This window comes from Falco punctatus (genome assembly GCF_963210335.1).
Source record: "Falco punctatus genome assembly, chromosome: 8".
NCBI classification, from domain to species: domain Eukaryota; kingdom Metazoa; phylum Chordata; class Aves; order Falconiformes; family Falconidae; genus Falco; species Falco punctatus.
In genome coordinates this window covers 22,532,296-22,558,395 of record NC_137588.1, presented here as the reverse complement: position 1 = coordinate 22,558,395, position 26,100 = coordinate 22,532,296, and the positions used below count along the sequence as shown (strand labels likewise).

General features: G+C 34.3%; 1 protein-coding gene across 3 annotated transcripts in view; it reads right to left on the bottom strand.

Moving 5' to 3' along the window:
• Positions 1-26,100, bottom strand: part of LOC308068439 (sodium channel protein type 1 subunit alpha) — a 182,837-nt gene that overhangs the window by 153,096 nt on the left and 3,641 nt on the right. For 2 of the 3 annotated variants that reach the window (XM_080399066.1, XM_080399067.1), the window contains exons 5-16: positions 23,547-23,607; positions 22,153-22,294; positions 21,114-21,320; positions 19,964-20,254; positions 19,196-19,576; positions 17,507-17,639; positions 16,446-16,684; positions 14,514-14,687; positions 13,073-13,429; positions 10,748-11,200; positions 2,283-2,400; positions 220-374 (exon numbers count right to left, since the gene is read on the bottom strand). The exons of the other annotated variant lie outside the window; for it this stretch is intronic. In XM_080399066.1, coding sequence (XP_080255192.1) covers positions 220-374; positions 2,283-2,400; positions 10,748-11,200; positions 13,073-13,429; positions 14,514-14,687; positions 16,446-16,684; positions 17,507-17,639; positions 19,196-19,576; positions 19,964-20,254; positions 21,114-21,320; positions 22,153-22,294; positions 23,547-23,607 — 2,711 coding nt within the window. The remainder of the gene's footprint in view (positions 1-219; positions 375-2,282; positions 2,401-10,747; positions 11,201-13,072; positions 13,430-14,513; positions 14,688-16,445; positions 16,685-17,506; positions 17,640-19,195; positions 19,577-19,963; positions 20,255-21,113; positions 21,321-22,152; positions 22,295-23,546; positions 23,608-26,100) is intronic. 3 annotated transcript variants of the gene reach the window in all.

The following is a 26,100-nucleotide window of genomic DNA, read 5'->3' as shown; positions in this document are numbered from 1 at the left end:
TCACTCCCTTCCGATTCTCCTCCCCATATCTCTGGGTGAGGGGGCAGTGAGTGAGCGGCTGCATGGTACTTTGTTGCCAGCTGGGGTTAAATCACAACGTAGCTCTCTTTCAAGCCAACTTTATATTTTTTTTCTGCATGAACACAGATATGTTACAATACTCTCTTTGATAAAACATTTTTTGTGGGTACTGTTTCTATGGGTTCAAGCTCTACTTACAAGAGCACCACTGCTGAGAAGAATCATGAAGACAATGAATGTTTCAAACCAGTTGTGTTCAACGATCTTGTAGCAGGTTTTTCGAAGGTTCCACCAGATTCTTCCTTTTGTGCTTTCCATACTACCTTCACAGCATTTAAATTTCCGTATACAGCCTAGTAATACAATGACAAACTGATATACAGTAGAATTTTCATTATCCTGAAAAAGCAAAATCACTCTTAACAGGCTTCTGTTTCATGAGTTCAAATTACTTCAATTTATGCTTCAAAGTACTGCAAGCTACTTAAAGCACACTTACCTTCTCAATTTGATGCTTTGGGTGTATGAAAACTTGCTGCACACAATTCTTCTACTACCCTAACACTACAACAAACTTAGAATAATAATAATAATTAAAAAAGAGTGTAATCTAATTAAGCTAATTTTAATTTATAAGCACTTTTTAAAAAAGTAATTTTTCATTTACATACAGATAAAACAAAGAACATATGAGAACTGTCAGGGAGTAGAAACAAACACATAGCAGCTTTCACATGAGGTAGATCAAGAGTACAGCAGCTTCTTTCAAAAGTACTGTTGTCTCTCAGGTAAGGTTCAAATAAATCACAGATGTAAACACTCTATTTTAATTTACTAAGGAGTGACCTCTGCTTCAAGGGATGATTTGAAAGGGATGATACCTCCGTCATGACATAAACAACTGATTTAACTGCAGATTGTGAGAGCTTTTCCATGTGGTACAGATTTGTGGCCACCACCCACAGAATTCTGCCTCACCTTGAAGGGCTCCTTACCTTGTCACGGGGCCTCAAGGCACAGTTTTCAATGAACCTCAGTATCTACCTGCTTAACAGAAGTCTCTGTATTTCTTTAAAAATCATCAATCTCATAGAAACATAACCAAGTTTAAATTACTTTAACGGTTCCCAAAGGCAGCAGCTTAGTTTTCCTATGACTGTCATTAAGTTCATATTTTACAAGTAAGTTACAGTGTATTTCATCAGCTCAGATAAAACAGCTACCATTGTGAAAAGCATGATTTACCTTACCTTCACCTACTCAAAATGCCTACATTATTGAAAAAATTAATCTTATGCCCAAGGATGGATAGACATCACATGATATAAGAATAAGGAAGAACTGTAATATAAAGTGAAATTATTTGAGAAATATACTTTTTTTTTTTTAAATCGAGAGTTTGATATATTCAATATAGCCTCACACTGCAAAACAGTTTTGTTTTTTTAAAGATGAGTGAAATAATATTTCAAAGGACAAGAGTCCCAGCCTAAGTCAAAGGTGTTTTCATAACAGTAAATCAGAAAGCATGAATAGGATAGGAGAGCTAATCCAGGAACATATTTTGTTTTGATTTTAAGCATGACTTGAAAGGAAAGTAAAATTTGTAATACCACAATGGTAGGAAATACGTTTCAGTAATTTTCAGTAAATTTCAGTAGTCCCCTAAAGGATATAGCTACACAGAACTAAAATAAACCAAAACTTCTAAGGGCATGCAAGTATGCTGTTAACACTTCTTTACTTAATAAAAACATAGGATCTCATTCAACTGTTGCGTCCTACATTACATTTATGCACTCCCTCCCCACATTAATGGTGTCATGTCAAGATAACAACTCTACTGTGTGAGTCAAACTTTCCAAGATCCAAATCATTCACTGAATTTCTTCCTAGAGCTATGAAGGGGCCCACAGGTAATCATGATAGTAGTTTAAATTTCTCAGTGGAGTGAATCTGGTGTAGGATTTGGTCTTTGGTCTTTCAGATTTCACTACTGAAAATGTCATTTAAATCAACAGGATTACTGATTGCTGAGAATCGGTTTATAGATTCTAAATGGATTATATATAGATTATAAATGGCTCCATGGACTTCAGTACAGCTATCTACAACAGACAAAATTAATTATAAGATCTGACAAACTAGGACTCATGATTGCAGTAGCAAATAGCTTCCTTGAACTGCCACTGCGGTTGCAAACAATCGAAAACCAAAAAACCAACCCCAAATCTTATTTCCACACCTTCTGTAAAACACACCTTCTGTAAAGCATGGCTGTAGCTCTGATGCTTTCTCTGGTTCAGTTTCAGCTTTTTCTTCTCCAAAGAGATCTAAATTAACTGTACTTCCTTCAGATGAGCTGGAAAAATTTAGCTTCTGAAAATAAAATTTGATAACAATTGTTCTTTACTAATATTTAAACTTTTAGAATGTTCATTATGTTTAAGCATGCAACACTGTGTGCAAGTAATAATAATAACAACAATATTTGTCACCAGAAATACACACAAACATCCACACATAGCAGACAATGCTGTTGAAATGTGTATAAATCATCTACTTTCTACCTAGAGATTACAAGGCGTTACATGTAAACTTTCATGGAATTTTAGAATTTCTGGTCTAAATGTAATACAGTGTTATCATCCATCAAAGTTTACTACTACCAAGTAGATTTTCTGATACATATTTTATTTATTTTGTTTTCTATAATTATTTTCTAGTAAGAAAATATTTTTTCTTGCTGCATTTTAAACCAGTATCAGTCATACTGTATCTGTTAAGAGGATCTATGTTGGTATCTACTTTCACTACAGCACTCTCCTCAACCTGAAGACAATACATACTGACAGCAAAAACTTTTAAATTGTAAACTGTGAGGGTAAACTGTCTAAGGGAGAAAAGGTAGCATATTTTTAAGGTCTGATTTTAATTCAGTGCCCATTATTCATAATATAAAAATAAAGGAAAGGAATTATCAGTTCTTTTTCGCCGGCATCTTAAACATCAGTATGGTAAAAGCAAACCACTTCTGGTAATATGATAATTTATAATAAAATTTGGTTACCTTTGACCACAGATAATTTAGTTATTTTTCCTTTTAAGATCATTCTTATGATCTAGACTGGAAAACGCTAAAGTAAAATCAGGTTTAATATGGAACCTTGCTTCAGATGTGAATTTGATCATTCCCCTCAACATATCCATAAAATAAATTAAGCCTGCCCTGTCTTAACCCATAATTATCACTACCATACGAACAACTTTTGTTTTTCCATATATATACTGATAAGTTTCAAGAAGGAAAAAGTACGATAAATACATTTCAACTGGCATTAATTTGCATTTTTTTTTGCCAATGCACATATGTATTACATTGTGCATTGTGAAACTACCCATTACTCTGGTACGCATACCTGTACAGTTAACACCCAGAAAAAAACTAATTGTTGTCATAATTAAAGTTACATAAATCATGATAGTATGAAAAAATAATAATAAAAGAATAAGCCTCAATTAATTTTTAGTTTTGTAATCTGCATGTGTATTTCAAAAACCCATAGTCTGGATATTTTAAAGGAAGATGTGGCATCCTGTACATTTAATCTGAGTATGAGTACCAAACTAAGTCAAAGTAGTTTTGGTCACAGCATTCTCCGACATTTCACAATGTTATTACCAAGAAGTATATAACATCAGTAATGAATTCACACAAAAAAATGTCTGTAGGGAATGATGTAAGCACACTTTGTAAAACAGTCTCAGTTTCACAGAATTAACACCATGTTCATTAATTTAGCTAAACTTGCATGATTAAGAGACATCTAAAATATAAAACCAAACAAGTTACAGGCACTATCCAATCAAGCCATATTTACATCTCAGTTGTGAAATGTGAAAGGACAAAATTGTTTTGGGTATCAAACAATTTATTTTTTTTTTACATTTGTGAAAGAAGACATAGACAATTTAATAAAAAAAAAAAAAGTAACCCAGTGTTCTGCATTTACTTTTAATAAAAAGTATTTTAATAAAAAATATTGCCTACTCTGCTGCTACTTTAGAAACTCATTATCTGAAATACAACCCCAAAATTGCTCATATTTTATGTAAACACCTCTTCATTTTTAGTAGAGTTAATTTTAAAATATCAATATTCACAGCAAACATCTTTTCCTATCACTACTTCTACTGAACCTGAGGACAGCACTATATACCTCCATTGTTTTATTAATATGCTACTTTCATCATTCCATGACATAGCATATATATTGCAAAATGGTGCAGCAGTGGCAGGTAAACTGAAATAATGAATTGAATTATAAATCAGATTACTTATTTAAAAAATATATGTGTTTGAAGAGTAAGGAAGTTGTGTGTCATACTGCTAATGAAAATTAAAAACAATGTGAAATACCCTGGGTCATTTGAACCGCAAGCTACTTAGTACACCATTTGAACAGATGACATGAATACAACTGAAAGAATACAGATTTTTATGAATTAACAACATTAAAAAATGAACAACCTTAAAAGGAAAATAAACTGAAAAGAATCGATGTGTTTAGAACATGAAGTTATATGTCTCATTTAATACACAGTAGAAGGATCAAAGATTAGTGATTTTTTTTTTTTTTAGTTTTGGTTAAGAAAGGCAGTTTTCTTGACTCTAGAAATCCAATTAGATGCTTAATGAACTATTTTGATACAAGACAGGCAGCCTGGCATATAACCCTGTGCTTGAAGAGTTATACATTTAATTAAACATTGGATCTTTTTTTTCATGTAGGGAGCTCATATTTTTCACTAAGATGATGGTATAAAACACAAAAAAAACCCAGACAGTAAAAAGCAATATGCATAGAATATTTTCCTGTTCTAATTAAAAATTCAGTTAGTTTCTTGTCTATGTACAAAGTTCACAGAGATCTAACTGATTCTGTGAATCACTCCACAAACAGGACTTTTAGGAAAGACAGAAATGCTCATCCTTCAACTTCAGTGCACTTTGCTGCTGTTCAGTGTTTAACAAACTAAGGCAAAGTGGCCTCATTGCATATACACTAAGCACTGGATTGAATATGTCAACTTACGTACTCAAGAGTTGACTAGCAACCTTGACGTTTACCAATCAGTAGCTAAAATATTTTTGTTAGAAAAGATTCTGTCAATATATTACCTTTTTTCTTTTTCACTGTTGGCTATTGAGATTTTGAACACGTTACAGCCACTATACTGTTATAAGGTCAAAATTTGGAGCTCACGATCTTTCTTCTTTCCTGAAGGAATCAAGGTATGATAGCACAAATACTTGCAAGAATAATGTTACTACTACAAATTGTCCCACTGAAGCCACTTAGGATTGCTTGAGGTAATTAGTAAAGAGTCAATCTTTACTGAGCATCACCTTAAAAATAATAAATGGAAGTGTATGCAAAATTGCAGATAATGACTTTAAAGAAAACGCTGTAAGAAGAGCTAATAATTAAGCCACTGATTATTCTCGTGATGTAAGTTGTAAGTCATTCACATTTTGATATTCAAATAGCAAAGCAAACCTGCTATGTTTCCCAAACTGCAAAGCAAAGAACAAATGTACCACCAATACAGCTGCTAATACAAGGAATGACAGGGAAACATTGTCTTGTGTAATACACAAAAACCCCCCAAACCAAAACAAAAAACCCCAAACAAACCCATATAGGATGACAGTGCTGCATATTCTTAGGTTCACATTTTCTCATTTACTAAGGATCTCTCCCTCCCTCCCTCTCATTTAAGTAGACTGTTTTTGCTGGAGAAGGAGGTAAAGAACTGCAGTAAAATGTGAAGAATGATTGTTGATAACTACACTGGAGAGTATGCTCAGGAACCTCTTAGAAAAGAGGATCCAAAAACATTACTACATGGAAACGCAACAGAAATCTGTGTTATGCCACTTATATACCATCAATTGACTATTTTCCTGCTTAGTCAGATCTATTTTCCACAGGAAATACTTCTTCAATAAACACAATCTCATTTTTCCATTTAGTCTCAACTATTAAACAACAAAAAGGACACAAAGCACATTTCTTGTAAGCATCTTTACTACATAGCTTCACTTATCACTGAACACAGTATTCTTAAGCATAAGCACAGTTGGTAAAATCATTTTTATCGGTATAATTTTATTTATCTTTTTCTGAAAGAAGTGCATCTATAAATAAAGCTTGCAAATTCTTTACCTTTTAAAGAAACCCAAAGTATTGCCCATAGAAAATACTCAGGTTTTGTCACCAAACTAAAACCAAAACCTACCCCTTCTACTCTACATATCTTAGGAAAAAAAACAAAAAAACAAACAAAACAAAACAAAAAACCAACCAAAAACCCACCAACAAACAGGCATGCATATTTATAAACGAAAAAAAAGCATCATCTTATTATGCAAGGAAGCTTACAGTAATAGAATGTGACATCCAAATGAAAAACATTCAAGTATTTTCCAGTCAAATGATTACAAGCCACTGGTTTACTATTTTGCATGCTGTTCTACACCTGTCCAGCTTCAAAACAGCAGAAGCTTGAAGCAGAAGCAGTGTCAAATAAACAATATCCAACCAAATCAGAACCATCCCCTGTACTTAGCAGCAGTAGGATGGGATACTATGCATTCTTATCTCCCCTACTTTAGTGCCTTTTCTAAAATGTTTTGGAAAAATCTTTAGAAAGATATTTTTCCATTCCAAAAGATATTTTTCCATTCCATCTTTCTGAATAGCTTACAGGCCCCCTGGGCACAAAAGTGAGACCTGAAATATTTCCAATACATAATACAGAACAAAAGAATACATGAAAGATAATGCAGGATTCCACAATGAAACCACATGAACAAAGTTTGTATTTGGAAAAGGAATACCTCAATGACCCCTAAATGGCAAGGACCAGAACTGCCCAACTACTCAGAAGAGATCATCAGGGATAAGAAACATGTAGCTTGGTACAACTAAGGTTTGTTTTACAGTTTTGGAGTTCCTGAGCTTAGAGGGTTGGGAGGTACTTCCCATTTCGTCTTTTTTAACAATTGCCTTAATTTTAGCCTTATCCTAGATTTTCCTGATTTCCATATTTCTTTCTTGCTTGAACTACTTTATTTATATAGCTTTAAAACACCCCAATTTATTTAGACTCCCTACATAGAATTTTTGCTTGAAATTATGTTTTATGTCTGTCTTTCTCAAAAAAAAAAAAAAAAAGCAAGTGGATTAAGTTTACAAAGAAAAAATTATTGATGATGAAGAGAAAAATTGATACAAATTATTTCCCAACTCCAGTCTCACAGACATACACAAACTTCATGAGCAGAATATAACTATACTACATCCATAGTCAAAGGAACATGCATAAAAAAAGATAATATTTGGTTTTTCCCAGGAGTGTATCTTTCATCCTATATTTTAGCTTCTTTTATATGAGAAAATTGGAATGTAAATTATAAAAACATTGTGAACAAACATGAAACAATTTATATCAAAAGGTATAAACATTTTAGCATACAAGTAATTGTATATATGTACTATTACAAAGGCATTGGTCAAATGAACATGATTAGAAAATGTTCATAACTACATGACAGCTAAAACCATGGTTAAACAGATGAACAGAGAAAGTCAAGTGAAGATTACCTTTCCATTTTCATAAAATCAAAGGCTGTTAACCTCTTTGAAACTTGGACAGTCTTGATGCTTAATAATTCAGGTAACGATAATAAAAACCTAGAAAGCATGCAGGTTATGCCACAAAAGTAGTACAGAAAATATCAAAGACGTAACAAGGAGAGAGGAACATGTTGGAGTTGCTCTCAACCATGCTGTGACATGAGTCATGGGACTCAACTTACAGAGCGGCTGTGCATGTTTCCACTACATTGCAATGGATGGGGATAAAATAATTGTAGCTGAGTAGCATGCAGGCTAATCAATCTCAAAAGTGATCATATATGTATGATTTGTTTAGGTAACCTGTGTAAACATGCTGACACGTTGCTCTGCCTGGTTAAAAAGCACCAGATCTGCATTCTTGACTGATCCAGCTTGATTTTACTCCTGTGAGAAGAATGGTACGTAATGAAGTTACAACACGGTACCCTTTAGGTGTTTGAGTTCTGGAAACAGCTTAAGCATGGATTCCTACTTATTTTAAAATGTGTTTTTTTAGATACGTCACATATTTGAAAAACATAACATTCAAAGCTGTTGATTAGAGCTTTAAGCATATCCAAAGACACGCTGAAAGAGGGAAAAATTAGTAGAATATCTGAGGCTCACAGATGTATATTGGACTTGGGAGTAACATAAAAAAACCACCATACCAAACAACCCCAACCAAAACAAAACAACAAAACTCCTTCCCCCAACCAAAAAAAAAAAAAAAAAAAAAAAAAAACAAACCCAAAAAACAACAAACCAAAAAGACAGACAGATACACCCACATTATGCATATTACATCTTTAAGCATCCTTTGAATGTCAGCAATTAGATCTTTAAAATAACAGAAATACTTTTTTTCTTGTGTTAAATTTTCAAGGTTTTTCCTGGTTTTCACTAGTTGCTAAATATGTATCTAGGATACACTTTCAGAAACAAGCTGCAGGCAATACAAAACAACAACAAAAAAAATCAATCATACCATGTCAAACGTGAAAATTTCTGGGTAAGCAATTTCTCCCAGCATCATTAGCTTTTTTAACTGCATGACTTAAAAAAAAGTTTCAAACAGTTTATGGTGCATTATGGATTGTAACAGGTATATAGCAACATAAAAACGTAAACCCATGCCTAGCAATAAACCTGTAGTTTCCTCAAGTATTTCACATCTATCTTTTATTAATCTTCTGATACAAACCTAATCTCACTTCTCAACAATGATTTCTCAAAGGCTCATCAAATGATGTAGCTAACTCCAATACAAACTGCTCCCATTTAAAGGGAAGTTTGACAGAAAGACCTGAAATAATCTACAAAATGAAAGACAATTTCTTTACTGACTATGAACTAGTGTACATGAAATGATTTTTTTGTTGTTAATGTATGTGTCTCCTGTGGTTGTCTTTCAAGTATGCCAATCCTTAGCCACTTTTCCAAATTTGAGTGGAAGAATAGGCTTATGTTTAATCTTGATTATTAGAGGTAAGAAAAAATAGATTTTGTTACCCAATTCTTAAATATACCAGGGGAGGGTTAGATTTAGTACAGTTAACAGAGACAGCAAGAGTAAATTACCTGGGTCCATCAGATATTCCTTCCACAAAACATATTAAGAAGGCTAGTATCCTTTATTCCATTTAATAATACATAAAAGATGTAGCAGTTATTCAGCAGACATTATAGATGACTTACAAAGAGCAGTTAATCCTTTAAAGTTGTGAATATTGTCTGCTTTGCTTTTAAGAGGCCTCTTGGTAATCTAAGGTTTCTCAACCAAGAGGTCAACATAATATAAGGAGTAACAGAACCTCCAAAAACTAGATGGAGGAATTCCAGTGTCAGGAAATGAGCTGCTGAAATAAAAAATGAGTGTAATACCACTGAAGACAGTGCACTACAGTAAAAGAAATACCTAAAGAGTCACCTTAATACACCTTTCAAATTTAAGTTTAATTTAATTGCACTTTGCTAGAACAAACTTTTTTTCTAAAATTTTGAAAGAATATGAGAAAATTCATTTCTATTCAAAACAAAACAGCCAAGAGCCTAAAAAGCTCACAATCAATCAATCAAATAAATAAAAAAAAAAAAATAAAAAGAAAGCAAACCAATCCAGACAAAGCAATCCAAGTTGGAGTATGGCTGTTTGCAAAAGTACTGAAAGTCCATTAATGTCCTTCTGTCTTCAGGTGCCAGGGGAGTTGATATCAGACACAGTCTGAACTGGAGCCACAGGATAGCAAACTGAATTTTCAGTTTCTCTCAGGATCCTGCTGAAATCCATGATTTTGCTTTCCCCCCCTCAGTCTGCAGCTACTGACAAGTGACTACTTTCCTAAGTCTGACCCAGTTTATGGTCAGGCAGTTGCCTTTGAAGTGACTGGTTCAAAGTTTCCACAAACAAGCAAGAAATTATTTTTTTTTGTTCAGTAATTTATTTTTTCTCATCATTTTTACTTGACATAGTCACCTTAAAATACTGATGCTCCCTTGGCTTTCCCCCATCACTTTAACTTCAGAATTAAAAAAAAAATGTTGTTATTGCTCTCATTAGCCTGAGTTAGCACCAGCACAAGTAATGCTGATTTCTGTAGAATTCAGTGAGCTTTAAAAAATCAGATGCAAATGGTATTATTATTGTTTATTACTATCTCCTCTAATATTTTAAAATAGTTTACTTTCATCCTTACTTCATGGAAATATTATGATTATATATGTGTGTATATATATATACACACACAAGTCTTTTGTCTGTTTATCCTTTACCTATATACTATTTTGTCTATCCAACTAAAAATTTGGAAGAACTTCTTTTTCAAAACCCCTTTATAAATGCATTCATTTACGTTTATACAGTTCTGCTTGGATTTCCCACTCTCTTTAGCTCCACTTTCCCACTTCAGTTTATTCACTCAGTATAGTCCAACAATCTCAAATCACAATTGCTTTCTATTTTTAAGCAGGAAGAGCCATACTATGAAATACTACAATTTGTGTAATTCATTCATAGATAATATAAAATATTTAAATTTTACCTCCTTGCTTTCCTCCAAATCTGAGTCACTGCTAAACTCTTCTGTATTTAGATGTTCAAAATCGGATTCTCCAACAGCTATTGGTACGGTGACAGTAAGGCTTGGGTTGTTTATGAACGATGTATAATCACTGTCACCTACAACAGTGGCCATTCCATTTTCATTTTTGTGGTAATTCTTATCTATCCTTATTTCAGCGATGGTACAGTTGGAAATGCAATGGTCTCTCTCATCATTCAGCTGATCTGTTACTGGTCTTTGATTTACAACAGCTTGTTTCCTCCAGCAAGACTTCTGAACACATTCACCCGCTTTTTTCTTCACATAATCTATTCCCTTCTGAATTCTTGCAACAGCAATCTGTAAGTTGTTCATTTCATTGTCATCATCTGTACATGAAAGGCTGTCTGAACTAAATGAACTCAGCAGCAAGGCCAGAAAAAGGTTCAATACCTAAAAAAACCCAAAAGACAACAGAGCTGAATTTTCTCAATTTTTCATTCACATGCTTCTCTGCCCCATTACGAACTTAGGCTTCATGTTCTCCTTTGCTGGGTATGATTCTCGGAATTACACAGTAAATAAAAAGTATATGCAATTTAAGCACAACACCTGCTCCATACCCCAATGCAGGTTTTTTTTTTCTAGTTTTGCATTGCTGTATGTCTATGAAGACACTTGTACATTCTTTTTCTGCTCATGTTTGTAGAAGATCAGAAATGTACTGACTGAACAGCTCCAGAAACTGTACTTCTCTGGCACAGCGAAGCACTCTGCAACAGAAGAAATTACTGATCTGTGCAGAAAACAGCTTTCTTAAACACCGATCCAAACTCAGACAGGTATTTTGCTGTATGCAACTTTAAAACTGTGAAGTACACCCTGCCTCCTAACCCTCAAATCATCCTCTTCCCACAGCAAGACAAAACATAGAATAGATACCAGTTATACAAGCCCAGAATTTACCAGAAGCAAAAATGGTACTAGGATAGCCAAAGAAGCAGAGTACCAGCTCTTAAAGCCTTCCGATCAGCTCTTCCATGCAGCTTTGAAGACAACAGGTTAAAACTATGTGTTGAGAACACAGAAAGACAACTGGAGCCCTGAACATGCAGCCAGGCCTGTCTGTTCATGTAAGAAATTCTACTTGAGCTATGGCATAAAATCAGAATACAGTAAATATTGTGGAAAAAGTCAGACATGGATACTTCATTCCACAAAGTTCTATCTTCTGGTTTAGAAAAGTATTTAAGGAAGATGTTTTGTTTGGTCAACCAATTTCACAGTTCTCTTTACTATAAGAAAAATAGATCTGCAGAAAAACCTGAAGCAAGTAGCTCTGCTACTAGTAGTAAGTGTGACTGGTTTAAAGATAACTAGCTTATTCCTGTTGTTAGAAATTTTATTCCTAAAGAATGCCTCCAGGATAGCTAATTTAAAATCTCTTTTGCTACTGACAGTTGCCTAAATAAAAGATGTAGAAGAACAGAGGAAGACTCAGTAGGCAACGAGACAAGCAGAGCAAAAGGCAATGAAGGCCTCAAATACTAGTGAGTTAATATAATACATATTTTAAAAGTCAAATTTATACGCGGTAATGTACAAACTGGTACAGATCTGATGCTTTCCTCTGAAAGAGGAAAATAAGATATCATACAGACCTTTTAAAAGTGTCTTTAAAAAGCACTTAAGGAATAGGAAGCAAAAAGGTGAAGAGGTGAAAGACAACATTAAGTACTTGAATTTTTTTCTGCAGAACTGCTGCCTTCCAATTTGAGTTTCCTTACCCCATTTATGCAAAAATGTTGGCTGTGCAGCCAGCAGGGCTCAAAATGACTTAAATTTTAGAGTCTAAGAATGTAAAAGCAGTCTTATACACAGGAGAGAGCAGAAAAAGTAAAAAAAACCCCACAACAAACAACCTGGCTATGTGTGATTTGAAGTGATGCCTCAATAAGTTAGAGAGAAAAAGCTCTGCTATGTCATCTTCTGCAGACAGCAAACTCCCATCCTGGGAGCATAACACTTGGGGCGCCTTTGCTCTTCTCGCTCTCTCTAGAACACAGGATGCTTCTCTCTCTCACCCATATCCTCTGAATTGCAAACCAGACCCCTGAGGGGGCCCATCCCCCAAGTTGAGGATACTCTATAGGATCAGAAATCTAACAAACAGAAAACTCTGCTTCAGAGCCCATACTTGTAACAAATTCAAAATAATTAAAAAAATCTTTAAATAACACATTTAATAATGCTTAAAAAACTTAATTACTGGTTCTTTTATAATTCTTTCTTTAGACAAATTATCAGACTACTTGGGGTACATACCACAAGGTTTCCAATCACCATGACCATCATGAAGACAGTAAGGCACATGGGTTGGCCTGCAACCTGCATGCAGTCCCACATTGTTTCTATCCATTCTCCACACAGCACTCTGAATACGATCAAGAAAGAGTGGAAAAAATCATTCATGTGCCAGCGTGGAAGTTTACATTCATTGGAGATCTTGCAGACACATTCCTTGTAGCTTTTCCCAAACAGCTGCATCCCAACCACAGCGAAAATGAACACAATGATGGCCAGCACCAGGGTCAGATTCCCCAGAGCCCCCACTGAGTTGCCAATAATTTTTATCAGCATATTTAGAGTTGGCCAAGATTTTGCCAATTTAAAGACTCGCAACTGAAAAACAAAAATACAGAGAGATATTATTTGCAGTAGTTACAAAACCACTATAGAAATAAATGACAGATTATGAACTATTGACTCTCAGCAATAAAAAAAGCCAAGAAATTTTAACAGGATTCCATCAACCATAAAACTTACACAGAAACAGAGAGTTTAATAAAATCCACACTTCTAAAGCTTGGTTGCATTTGTTCAGATAGTCAATTCTGAACATGGCATATATCTCAAATATTATGTGCAGAAATTACCATTTTTTTTAAAAAAAAAAAAGCTCAACAGAATTCTACTGAAGGAAAATAAAGGATTCTGAAATCCTTGAAGAATGGGGTCTTCCAAAGGAATATTGCTTCCAAAAATGTAAAAGGATCAGAGAGACTCACAGTCTGAAAATAAAAGCCTCACACAAGACAAAGTAAAACATTTCAACTTATGAAGAGGAGAAAGTGTAACACATATTCTTTCTTACTGATAACCAACTCAAAAGAATAAAGGTATTAAATATTTTTTGGTTTCAGATAAAAGCAAAATGGAAATGCAAAATGCAAAGAGATGACAGGGAAAGAATGTCAAATAGTTAATTTCTCAATTTTAAAATAAATATATTTTTTTAATAATATAACACCTTTATTTTTTGCCAAGGGGGGGAATCAATCTTTTTTCAAAATTAAAAAAATATTATTTTTATAATTCCTGTTGTTTTAAAACAACACTTCTAGCTTTTTTGAAATTTCCAGATATGGAAGTAGACAGAAGACAACAAATGGTTTATTTATATCTCTCAATATGTACTAAATAAATTCTACATTTACTTTTGCTTTCCTCATCCACATTAAAACAATTACAATAAAATTACATCTTTCCCTTGAAAAAATACTTAGTTGCTTCTGAATCATAAAATGGCACACCACTATTCATTGATAACATAAATAATTTTGTAAAATGCACCTGCAGAAATATCCTGTGACACTTTGCCAAAATTATACATATTACTGAAGTGGCTTATGAGTACAGTTTAAATACAAATAATATAATAAAGCATTAATTAATGTAGATATATTATTTTAACTAATTTATTTACCAATCGAAATGATCGGAGAACAGATAATCCATCCACAGTTGACAGAAAAACCTCCACCAAACTAAGGGTAACTATGAAACTATCAAAAATATTCCAGCCAACTTGGAAATAATAAAAAGGATGCATGGCAATTATCTTGAGAACCATTTCTGCTGCAAAAATTCCAGTAAAAACCTGAAGAAAGAACGTTTATTGTTAGTTTGCAGATGAGTTGAACCAACAGATAGAGAACAACTTCAGTAAGAAGTAACAACCCTCTCACAGTGGAGTATCAGTAAGGAAAATTATCACAACCTGAACCTCACGGAGAAGGGAAGTGGCACCATCAAAATGAGCTGCAGCAGAACTCTGTTAATTTTAGCTAAACCCAAGATACATTTAGTATTTACACATTATACATTCCTAACAGTCCTCCTGTTTTCTCCTGACATCTGTCATCCATCTCTCAGCAAGATAACAGTTGCTCTTGCCACAACGAAAGCTGCTTTAACAAAGGTATGTGGAAAAAAAAGGAACTGGTCATAAATTGGAGAGTGATGCACTATTAAATGAAGTTTTTGTGAGAACTCATAGATACAGTAAGCATATCTTCTCTCTCTAGCTGCCAAAAAAAGGCTAATTATGCTGAGGCTTGTGTTTGAAGTAAAACTTTCTGCCTTTGAATGCCTCTGATGATTTCTGAAGCAGAAGGCGAGCAATGCCTCTGAAATAAATTCACTGTATTTACTTGTAGGTGTGTGACCACTAGTATCTAGAGAACTGCATAAATTATTATCTTTTACTAGAAAGATGAAAAAACTTAAAAAAAACCCCAAAAACGGGCATTTGAGTGTCATTAAAAGATAGTGCTGAACAGTTCAAAAAGCAAGAAAATCAACTGCTGAAACTACACTTGTATTATGGTGGCATTTCAGCTGACAGAGTAAACACAAATTCTTATCGGCATGAAGCAACACCTACACTCACACAGCTCAAAATTCGATTTACATTAAGCTACTTCATTACCTATGAAAGGAAAAAATGGTTGTGTTTCCTGGGTAAAACATGCGGGCATCATCACAAGACAACCCTCTGCAACAGCTATTGATCCTCACCTATTTGTCTTCCCTGTCTTTCTCCTCACCTGGATCTATTTTAAACAGCAACATGACATGGTTATCTTCCATAGATAATAATCTCTGACTCCAGATTAAGGTGAAAACATTGAACTATGTCTGTATTGTCTACAAAAATAACAACTCTGGAATTGAACCTGAATATGCTCCCAACATATTAGAATTTCATATGTCCTAATAACTGAATTATTTTATTCTTTTGCAACATCATAATCACCAGAATTACCACTTACTATAAGCATAGGTTAAGAAGTACAGCAGATAACACTATTTATGTTATTGCCATTTTAAAACAAACCAACCATACCAAACAAAACCTACAGACTACATCCACTAGGCAACAAAACCCAACCATAGCAACAGACACATTTGGAACGAGTCACACATTCTTTTGCCTTCCAAATGGTTATGGACCAATCAAAGCAATGGAAATACAAAAGTAACACAAAAAAATAACAGTGCAAAATAATAATCCAAAATACCACTCAGCTCTTGTGTGATCAATGGTAATTACGGAAAAAAGGATCAAATTTGGCTCCTATTTTTTTTTTGCAATAACAAACAAAAACAAATCAGAGTTCTTTTGGTTTCATGTCATTCAAACTCTGGTTGTTGAAAACTTTATTTGCAGAAATTTTAATACAGAAATCAAACTCTGATATACAACATATCTCAAATGATATTTTTAGACTATTTTTGGTATAACTAAAACTTCAACATCTATTTTATGAGACCATAACAAAAATAATAAAAATAATTTATTTCCAAGAGAAATCAAGTTCCAACTGTATCAAATAATATAGTTCGAGGGACTTACCAGATTTCCTATTTTAAGTACATTAGAGAAAGCATCAGTCATTGGATGATGTTCCATGGCCATAAACAGCGTGTTTAAAATTATGCAAACAGTGATAGCCAGATCAACAAACGGATCCATTACTATAAATCCAACTACATTCTTTACTTTTAACCAAGGCTCCCAACAATCCCAAATTAAGAAAGTGTGGGCAAACTTATACCAGCAAGGTGGACATTTTTGTCTGGATTCTTCAAGTTCTGAGAAAAAAAGAAATGTATAGTGAACAACTTTTGGAGAAAGTGAAGACAATTTTTTGTTTATCTTTTATTTTTACATTTTAATTTTTATTCACAGAACCATTAAGGATGTTTGGAGGAACCTCCTCAGATTTCCAGGGACTTAACCTATTACTGCTGACTGAAAAGTTTTTAGAAAACGAGAAGAAAAACCTCAAGAGTTTTGAATTAATAATTGAAAAAGTTGTCTATTTTTAATATCATATGATCTTTTTTTAAAAAAAACAAACCACCTGTTTACGCTTACATTTAGGGATAGTTTTCACAGTAAAACTTCCAACTTCACAGTCCTCTCAAATGTGTATTTATTTATTTTTGGAAAGAATAAGATTAATTTCACCATGATTAAGTATTTGAAAAGTACTCAAGCTTCTTCAAGAATTTCACTAGTAATACATTCACTGTTCCAAATAATCCTACTACAAATTTCCTTCTCCTTTATTAATTAAGGCCTGGCCTTTAATTTTCTGTAACATTTTTACAGTATAGTTAGTGGAAAATTTATCACAAGGCATTTTTCCAATAACTGTATTGCTATACATGAACAACTAGTATAAAACACATACACATGATCTGTTTTAATTAGAATGTGTTTGTTAGCTTAGCCTGCTTATCAGATTCCTTCGTTTCTTTTTTCACTATGTACATGCATTTTGTCATTCAGTTTATGTATTTTTAATGGCTTCACATTTTTTGGCTTCTGTATTTGCACTGTGATATAATACCTTGAAACAAGTATAAGACTATGTCAAGGAAGCTCATGTATCTGCAGTTATAACACACCTTCCATTGTATTTGTGATTATGCCAGCTATACTCATGGCTCTCTGCCTTAAATTGGGATCCTCCAGAAGCTCCACCGGTATTTGGTATGAACTTGTACGCCTCTTTTTCATTTCTATTTCTGTAGTAGTGCTCTAGGAAAAGAAAGAGAGTGTGTGTGTGTAAATTAAATTCATCTTTAGAAATACCACAAAAGAGGTATCAGAAAGACTTTTCAACTTTATTGAATCCACAGTATATGAAGTTTTGTATTTAAATGCTCTCACACCAGACTTTTTTCCATTATACATATAACATAAGCCTAGTATTTTTTTAATGGCTATTTTCATGTTATACTTACTGTTAACACTTATAAGATACTAAAAAAAGACTTTGATATTTAGGTCCCAGATTACCATCACATTACAGTTAAGTACCACTAACTCCACATTAGACATAAACAAATTTTGGAGGCCATAGCCAAGGAAACAAACCAAGACTATTGCAGCACTGGAAATGGAAAAATACCCAGTTCCATGCTTCATCTACCAATACATTATTTCTAAACTACTTCAGCCACAAGACACTTACAATAAGTGATTTATGCTAGGAAGTTTTCTGCAATAACAATTACTGAAAGTAAATTTTATAGGTCAGTCTTGATCTTTGTACCCATTCAAAATCATTTTAAAGGGTATCTTTTACAGTGAATAGCTATAATTTCTGACTTATTTTATGAATTTCACCTGAAGAAACAAAAGAAGTCTGACTTAACTGACCCAAAAAAAGGATTTTTAAAAAACGTTTTTCTATTAAAAAAAAATTGACAGCTGTGTTGTATCATTGAACATAGCTCAATTATCAACAGCATGGGCAGACTTCTTTTCAGTAAATTAAATAAATGCATGAAAATGCAAGTATAATAAACTACAGAAAATTATAACTACAAGGAATGTGATTGGTGTGCTTTCAGATGCTGTGACCCATGTAAAAATTTTTGTTTCAATAAAATAAGGTTTCTAGGATAAAAAAATATGCTATGGATCCCCCTCTGCTCCATTCCTAAAGCAGACTGAGGGAAAAGGAAAAAGTCACCCGTTTCTCCTTCTGGTTCACTTGCCTGTACTTTTTTTAAAATTTAAATTATACCCTGATCCTAGGCAATGAGAAACTCAGATCATATCTGAGACCCAGGAGAAAAAAAAGCTTTCAGAGCTTCTAAAATGTCAACAACCTTAAAGACTACACTACTTTGGACGACACCATTTATATGAATGGGGAACCAGCAGATTACTGACAGAAAATTAGGAAATACATTTAAAGGAAGGCTAAAGCCATAAAGAAAAAAATCGAAACAACATAATATGCAGAATGTTTTGAAAGCTGAGCATCCTATTTTGGGTTCTATAACAGATTTAGCAATGGAACATTACTAATTTGATTCACTACACAGATGCATGCATATCCTTGCTCTGCAGGTATATAAAACCATGCTACTTTGTTGCCTTTCATCTTCTGCTACCTCGTTCCCTTTCACTTTCATGCTTCAGCCTCTCGCTTCTGAGTGAGCCACGGTAAACCTATTTCATGACAGTAGGACAGGCAAAAGCATTCACAACTTCTCAACAATTTTCAAAGCATTTAATTCAATTAAAACACTGTCTCCTGCAATAAAGAAAGGTCACAAAACCTGGAGTAATTTAAAACTTACGTTGTCATCAGTTGTTGGTTTATCTACTATCACCTCTGGCAGAAGCTGTCCAGTAGGCGACAGTAATCCTGGTGGTCCATCCACTAACGAAACCACCCCATTGCAATCCACAGTGCTGTGCATCTTCCCATTCACTGGAAACAGTGTCAGCCTTCTTGATGGTCTACTAGCCTGACTAATGTTACTACTGCGCCGTTCACTGAGTCTGTGCGGCAAAAAGAGAGAACCTCTTCTGCTCCCATTATCCTCAAAGGTACTGTGCTCATCATCAGCAAAGTCATTTTCAGATCCTACCTCTCTTCCATATCCTCTAAAACTGAAAAGACTTGTTCTGCTACTACGTCTGGGAGAGAACAGGGAGCCACGAACACTCAGTAAAGACTGCAAAGGAAACATAAGCAAAATGACCAGCTGAAGATTTCAAGTATACAAAATGCATGTCTATGTATGAAAAAAAAAAATAGCAGTAATTTATATTGCTCCGGAATCTGTCAGTATTATTTTTAATACAGTGCCTTATGTAGACTTCAGACATGTACACTAGAGATGAAAGTCATCTGAACAGGTAGATTTACAGTATACCTAAAACAATTATTGGAGAGAAATAAATGAACATGCGTAAGGCCCCATTTTTTTCCATCTCTGTATTAAAGAGAAAAATCAAGACTTCTAGAAATTCTAACGATCCATTTAATCATGCATTATCTTAAAACATATCAACACCCTTCATCATCTACACTGATACATTATACTTAATATTCACAGTACCTGGTGGGGTGATGTGAACGGCTTCCCATAAGAAAGTCTGTTCCCATCGAAAGAAAAACGGAAACCTTTCTTTTTGATACTGCCATCTGATTCAGATTTTGGAAGCTTTTCATCCTTCATGTCATCCTCTTCTCCAGAAAGCTCTCTCTGCCTTCTTTTCTTCCTCCTATTTCTCCTTTCTTTGGCACTTTTTGAGCTAAGCTTAGATGCTTCTGAAGAACTATCTGAGGGTCCATCAATCCCACTTTCACCGCTGTACTCGGTCATCTCTGCTGCAGCCACTGCTATTGCCTGCCACAGCAATTATTTAATGCTACGCTTTAAAAATTACACCATTTTTAAAAGAAAGCTATAGTCCTTGTCCCTAAGATTGATATCAAATTACCTCTACATGTGTGACAAAGGCCTAGATGGATTTGTGCAAAACTTCAAATGTCATTCTGTAATATGAATTAAAATAAAAGGGCAGTTATGAAACTTCCAATTTGGAGTTCTAATTTGCATCCATATCATGGAGTCAGCCCGCATTGTGTACAGCCACAAAGTTCATTAGAAAATACATAAATATTAATAACTTTATTAGAGTGTAAACAATTGCAAACAAAAGCTACACACAGTCATACTTCAGTCTGTATTAAGTCACACTTCAGCCTTAATTTAGTAAACTAATTTTAACTGTTATTTTAAGTAACAGCTTCCTGAAGCTGCTCTTAGGAAAAAATTCTGGGATACTACTTCCAGACTTTGATTCACTGGTGGTAACACAAGTAGCAAAAATTAGTCAGAAATTTATGCGTAAAAATATTTTAAACTCTAATCAAGGCTTGAAAAATATTTCACCAGTACTGCAATTATTTCTAAGCTTAGCATTTGGAAAATTATCATGATAGATTACTAAATACTACCCCTAGATAAGATATATTAATTTTAAAACTATTATTCTGATTTGGGAAGTACTTTTGTTTTCAATTCAGAAATTCATTAACACTTTAGACACTTAAAAGGCAATGAAAATCCATGAAGTTGTCTCAAGTACTTGTAAGGTAGCTAAAAGAATGTTGGAGGTTTTAATATGTTAATTATTGGCTTTGTTTTGAATTAATAGCACACAAAAGAATATACTAAAGCTCAAACTCTTGTCAGAAAATACCTGAGCTTCTTCTTGCTGCTTCTTCAGCTGCTCAAGCATCTGCTGCAAGTCTGCCTCCCTCTGTTCTGCTTCAACCATAGTTGCTTGATTTTGTTCTTCATAGGCCATGGCAACCACGGCCAAAATCAAGTTAATCAAATAGAAGGAACCGAGAAAAATGACCAGAACAAAAAATATCATGTATGTTTTGCCAACAGCTCGTAGTGTCTATAGGAGAAAAAGAGAAATGATCCATCTGGTGAAGACATGCATCAGTTCTGCAGTTCATAAGCATTTACCGAATTTGAAAAGTGCAAAACTATTACTGAGTTGCTCTTCCTTTCATAATAAGGTCATACAAGCTTTCTGAATTACATAATTAAAGGGAGCATTCATATGTGTAAAAAAATGTTTAAGGATCATGCTGCTTTGAGACAAACCTCTTAATGCCTAATAATCTTGAAAAGGATGTGAAATCAGAGTAATTAATGTAAATCACACATCACAGATTGGATGCTTAGTATGCTCACCACGCATTAGAATGCTTTCCCCTTGAAATAACCAAAGAATTAAAGATGGCACAATTGATTAAATAATTGAAAAATAATATTTATTATAATTAAAATATTATATCACACCGTATAATGAAAAGCTATGGTAATAAAAGTAATTTATATCAAGATATGCATTCTTAGTTATCAAAAATAGGATTCCAAGTACAGAAATTAAGATTCAGATTTTGCTGTCACAGAGTATTTTTACAGTTTAAACTTAAGATTAAAGGTTTTGAAAATAAGATCTTATAATAAGGCACAAAATGAGACATACACTGGAAAAATTAAATAAAGGATCAAAAACACTCATGTGCCTTTTCAGAAATCATGTGAGATTCTGTAGTAAGTGTCCATGTCTGCTTAATTCTGCAGTTGAATTTGCATCCTTTAATACTGTTCATTTTCAACTCCTAATAGCAATGGTATGTAATATAAATATGAATGGCCTTTCTGTGTTTGCTTTGGGGCTGATAAGACACTAACCACAATTTTTACTATACACTCACTAGCCGATAAAGATTTTCCCAGTAGTCCTGTGTCATCAGTCGAAACAGTGACAAGAAAGCCCAACTGAATGTGTCAAAACTAGTGTATCCATAGTTGGGGTTTCTACCAGCTTTCACACAGATAAACTCTTCTGGACATTTACTAGGAGAAAGAAAAAAAGATAGAAAAAGTAAAGCAATGCATATTTAAAAATCATTTAACACTCAAATTGTTTTTAAATTATTGTACCTTGACCTTCTCATGAAGGTTCATTAGAAATAATCTGTGAAAGGGGCTGCTATTTGTGGGTTTACATTTTAAAAATCAGTGAGGAAATGAAAAAGTATTCTTTAAAAAAAAACAGAAAAGAGCAAACAAGTAAATGAAAATTTTTCTTCATACCTTCTTTCACCATTATAAACAAAATAAAATTTATGCCCAACAGTTTGGTATTACCTCTGTAGATAACTCTTCAATGAAAACAATATATTTACTTAACACAGAGATTCCCTAAGGTGAATAATTCCATGCAAAAAAAGAAGAAGAAAGTGAGTACACTTATTTTATGCCGAATTTTGTCAGGTAGGGCTGACAGCAGGGCTGGCATACCAGATTTCTGGGTTTCTTCAGGTTTTTGAATTAGGTCCAGTCAAATCAAATTCTATCAATTCCTCAACAGCAAATAACCATCATAGTAATAATACTTTTACTTCCTGAAACGGTACGTATCAGTTTCAGTTATGATTACATCCTTGAAGGGTAAATGAGATTCTTGCCTCCAAAACTGCTCTAGAAAAACGCTATAAAGTTTTCCTTTCATATATGTGCATGTATATTTGATGCATATTTACACACAGACATAAAATTATCTAAATTACTTTCATATATATGAAATGTTTACAAAAAAACATTTAAGTACATCTGTTTTAAAGACATAACCAACCAAAACCAAAGGATGGACTGATATATCATTAGAATATAGAATTATGTGATTTGGTTGCAAAGAGTTGTCACAAAAAGAGAGCAAGACAGTGCCATGCATGCAATCCAGAGACAGAAGAACACTGAAGATGTCTTCCAAAAGTTGCTCATAAATCTCAGTGCCCCTTGCTTATTTTAGAGACGAGAAATGGCATGAAACCCACGATAAAGAAGTATGTTCTTAAGTCATTGATAATGCAATATCTACTTGCTTAAATGGAATTTTCTGGTTGCATAAAAGGCTTTAAAAGAAATTTACAGCAAAGTCTTTTCTCATTTAACATTTTTACTCATTCAAGTGTTTATTTACCATGAACCACGACCACATGTTATTGACTGTGTAGTTAGGTGGATAAAATAGCTTTTTAAGTTCAGAGTGATATGTTTTGCATTTTGTTTAGACAGGTAGTATGTAATCTTTAGTGTACCTTACCCTGCATCTGAGCTATTGCCACAAAGCAGATAATCATTTTCTCCTATGCGATAGAAATGACCTAAAAAATAGGAAGCAACATGATCATAAATGGAAGGAGTATCATTTTATTTTGTGACGATGAACTTATGTTCATTATCCTGGTTTGAATATTCATAATCTCCCATTCATGTTTTCCCAATAATGGGTTCAAATACTGGCACAACCTTACTGGCAAATAAAGTTGCATAATTAAAGAATAAAATAAAAACACAATGTAAAAAGAAAATCCTAGAACAATTGTATATTCTCTTCTTGAGTCATAGCAAACACTGAGTATCTTTCAAAAATCTCATGTTCAATAAATGAGAGGACAAAGCTTAAAACTACGTCTCTTATTCAGTAGATTGTAATCAGACAATTAAAACCTATCTTATTTAAAATGGACCTATTTACAATGGTTGGCCAATAGTTTTGAAGTCAAAGCTACATTAACTAGCACATCCTGTGACTGAAAATATGAAGAAAGCATTTACAAGGAAGATGAATGTTCCAATGACAATGTCATAGCAGCTGCTGTACTATGAACAACTTCACAGAATTTTTCTCTTCATTTTAAGCTGGCAGCCTTCAGAAATAAAGCATTGTATTTTGTTATTACTGATTAACAACTGTGCTGTCAAAAAAAAAAAAAAAAAGATAATACAGGTAGAAGGATGATAACAAATGGGAAGAAGTTGATATGAGTGAGGGCAGATGCCATTCAGAGGCATCTAGGCAGGCTGGAGAGGTGGGCTGACAAGAGGCACATAAAGTTCAGCAAAGACAAATGCAGAGTTGGGTGCCTGGGAAGGAAGAGCCCCTTGCAGTGATCCAGGCTGGGAGCTGGCTGACCGGGCAGCAGCTCTGCAAAAAGGCCCCGGGAGCCTCGGCAGACAGACAGCAAGGTGAAGGTGAGCCAGCAGCGCCCTGGCAGCCAGGAAGGGCAACAGCCCCCTGGGCTGCACGAGCAGAAACACAGCAAGCAGAGTGAGGGAAGTGACAGTGCCCCTCCGCTCAGCACCCCCTAGCCTGTACCTGGAACTGTGTGCCCAGGTCTGCCCTCCCCAATGCCAGAAAGACACTGATAAAGCGGAGCAAGTTCAGCAGAGGGACACCAAGGTCATGAGAGGGCTGGAACATTTGCCCTGTGAGGAGAGGCTGAGGGACCTGACCTTGTTCAGCCTGGCGAAGGGAAGGCAGTGGGGGGAGTTGGTAGAAAGCATCCGGCAACTACAAGGAAGTTATCAAGGGGACAGAGCCAGGTTCTTCTCACTGGTGTGTGGCAGGAGTATGACTGGCAATGGGCATAACTTGAAACAAGCAAGGTTCTGACTGGATATAAGGAGAAACTTTTCACCATAAGGATAGCCAGGCATTGAGATCTGGAAAAGCAACAGCGATCTGAAAAAAAACTCTTATCCCAACTAAACTACTCTTCTGTTATCCTCAACTAATATCCTCAATGTACCTTCCAAGCTGGCAAAAGGCTTTGATTTTCATGGGGTAAAAAACTATTGTAGTATTTAAATGGTCAGAAACAGCCATGGGATGAAGAATATATGAAAACAGGAGGATTCTAAACCAAACAAATCAAATCTAGTGATGCCAAAATTCTACCATTTAAGAACAGTGCTTATACAATGTTAGAAAAATTGCAGTCCTATTACTTCCATAACATCTTCAGAGCTGGCAAAAACTCTGAATGTTCAGCTATTGATCTAAATGCCAGGTGCCAATACTTTTAACATGGATCCAAGAGCAGTACACATTTTCAAGAAGTGAATCTGGCCTTATTCCTTAATAAAAGAGAATGCACAGATGTTAAGAAAAGTCACTAGAGGGTATCACACTCAGCCACAGCTGATCAGCATATGATATGCTGAACAAAATCCACTCTGTTTTCACATCCCTCCTTAGGCAAATAAACTAGCTAAAATGATATATTGCACAGAAATGTAAATACAGTCACAGAATCTCCCGAACTTTAACAACTCAGAACCATAGAAAGCAAATCTGAAAATAGATAAAACAGCAGAGAACTTAAATGTCCATTTCTAAGCAAGGAAGGAAATATGATTCATCAAAACTCAACCTATAGCAACTGTATTTTCTTTAACTTTTGGATCAGTGAGAAGGAAAACTTGCACCCCTTATTCTACCAATTTATTTTCACTTAAATACACTACCTTTACAATTACTTATTGAGCTAGAGCCTGTAGATCCACTTCCAGCACAAACCCACAAATGAATATTAATCAAAATTTTGGCAATTAAAAGTTGTTATACTACATCTCACAGTTCATCGTGTATTACCACTTTACCAGTGTTATCACTTCAAATGACACAAATACAAAAAATTAATATCTGTGTTTCTGAAGCAGCCTGAATTTTATCACTTCAGTCTACAGAGATTAAGACTGTGGAAAAATATCTGAATAAAGAGGTCTTTGCCAGTCCTCTTAGTAACAACAACAGGTCCTACAGATGAATACCATCTCCTTCCCTAGGTGAGTACAAGTTGAGGCTAAGAATT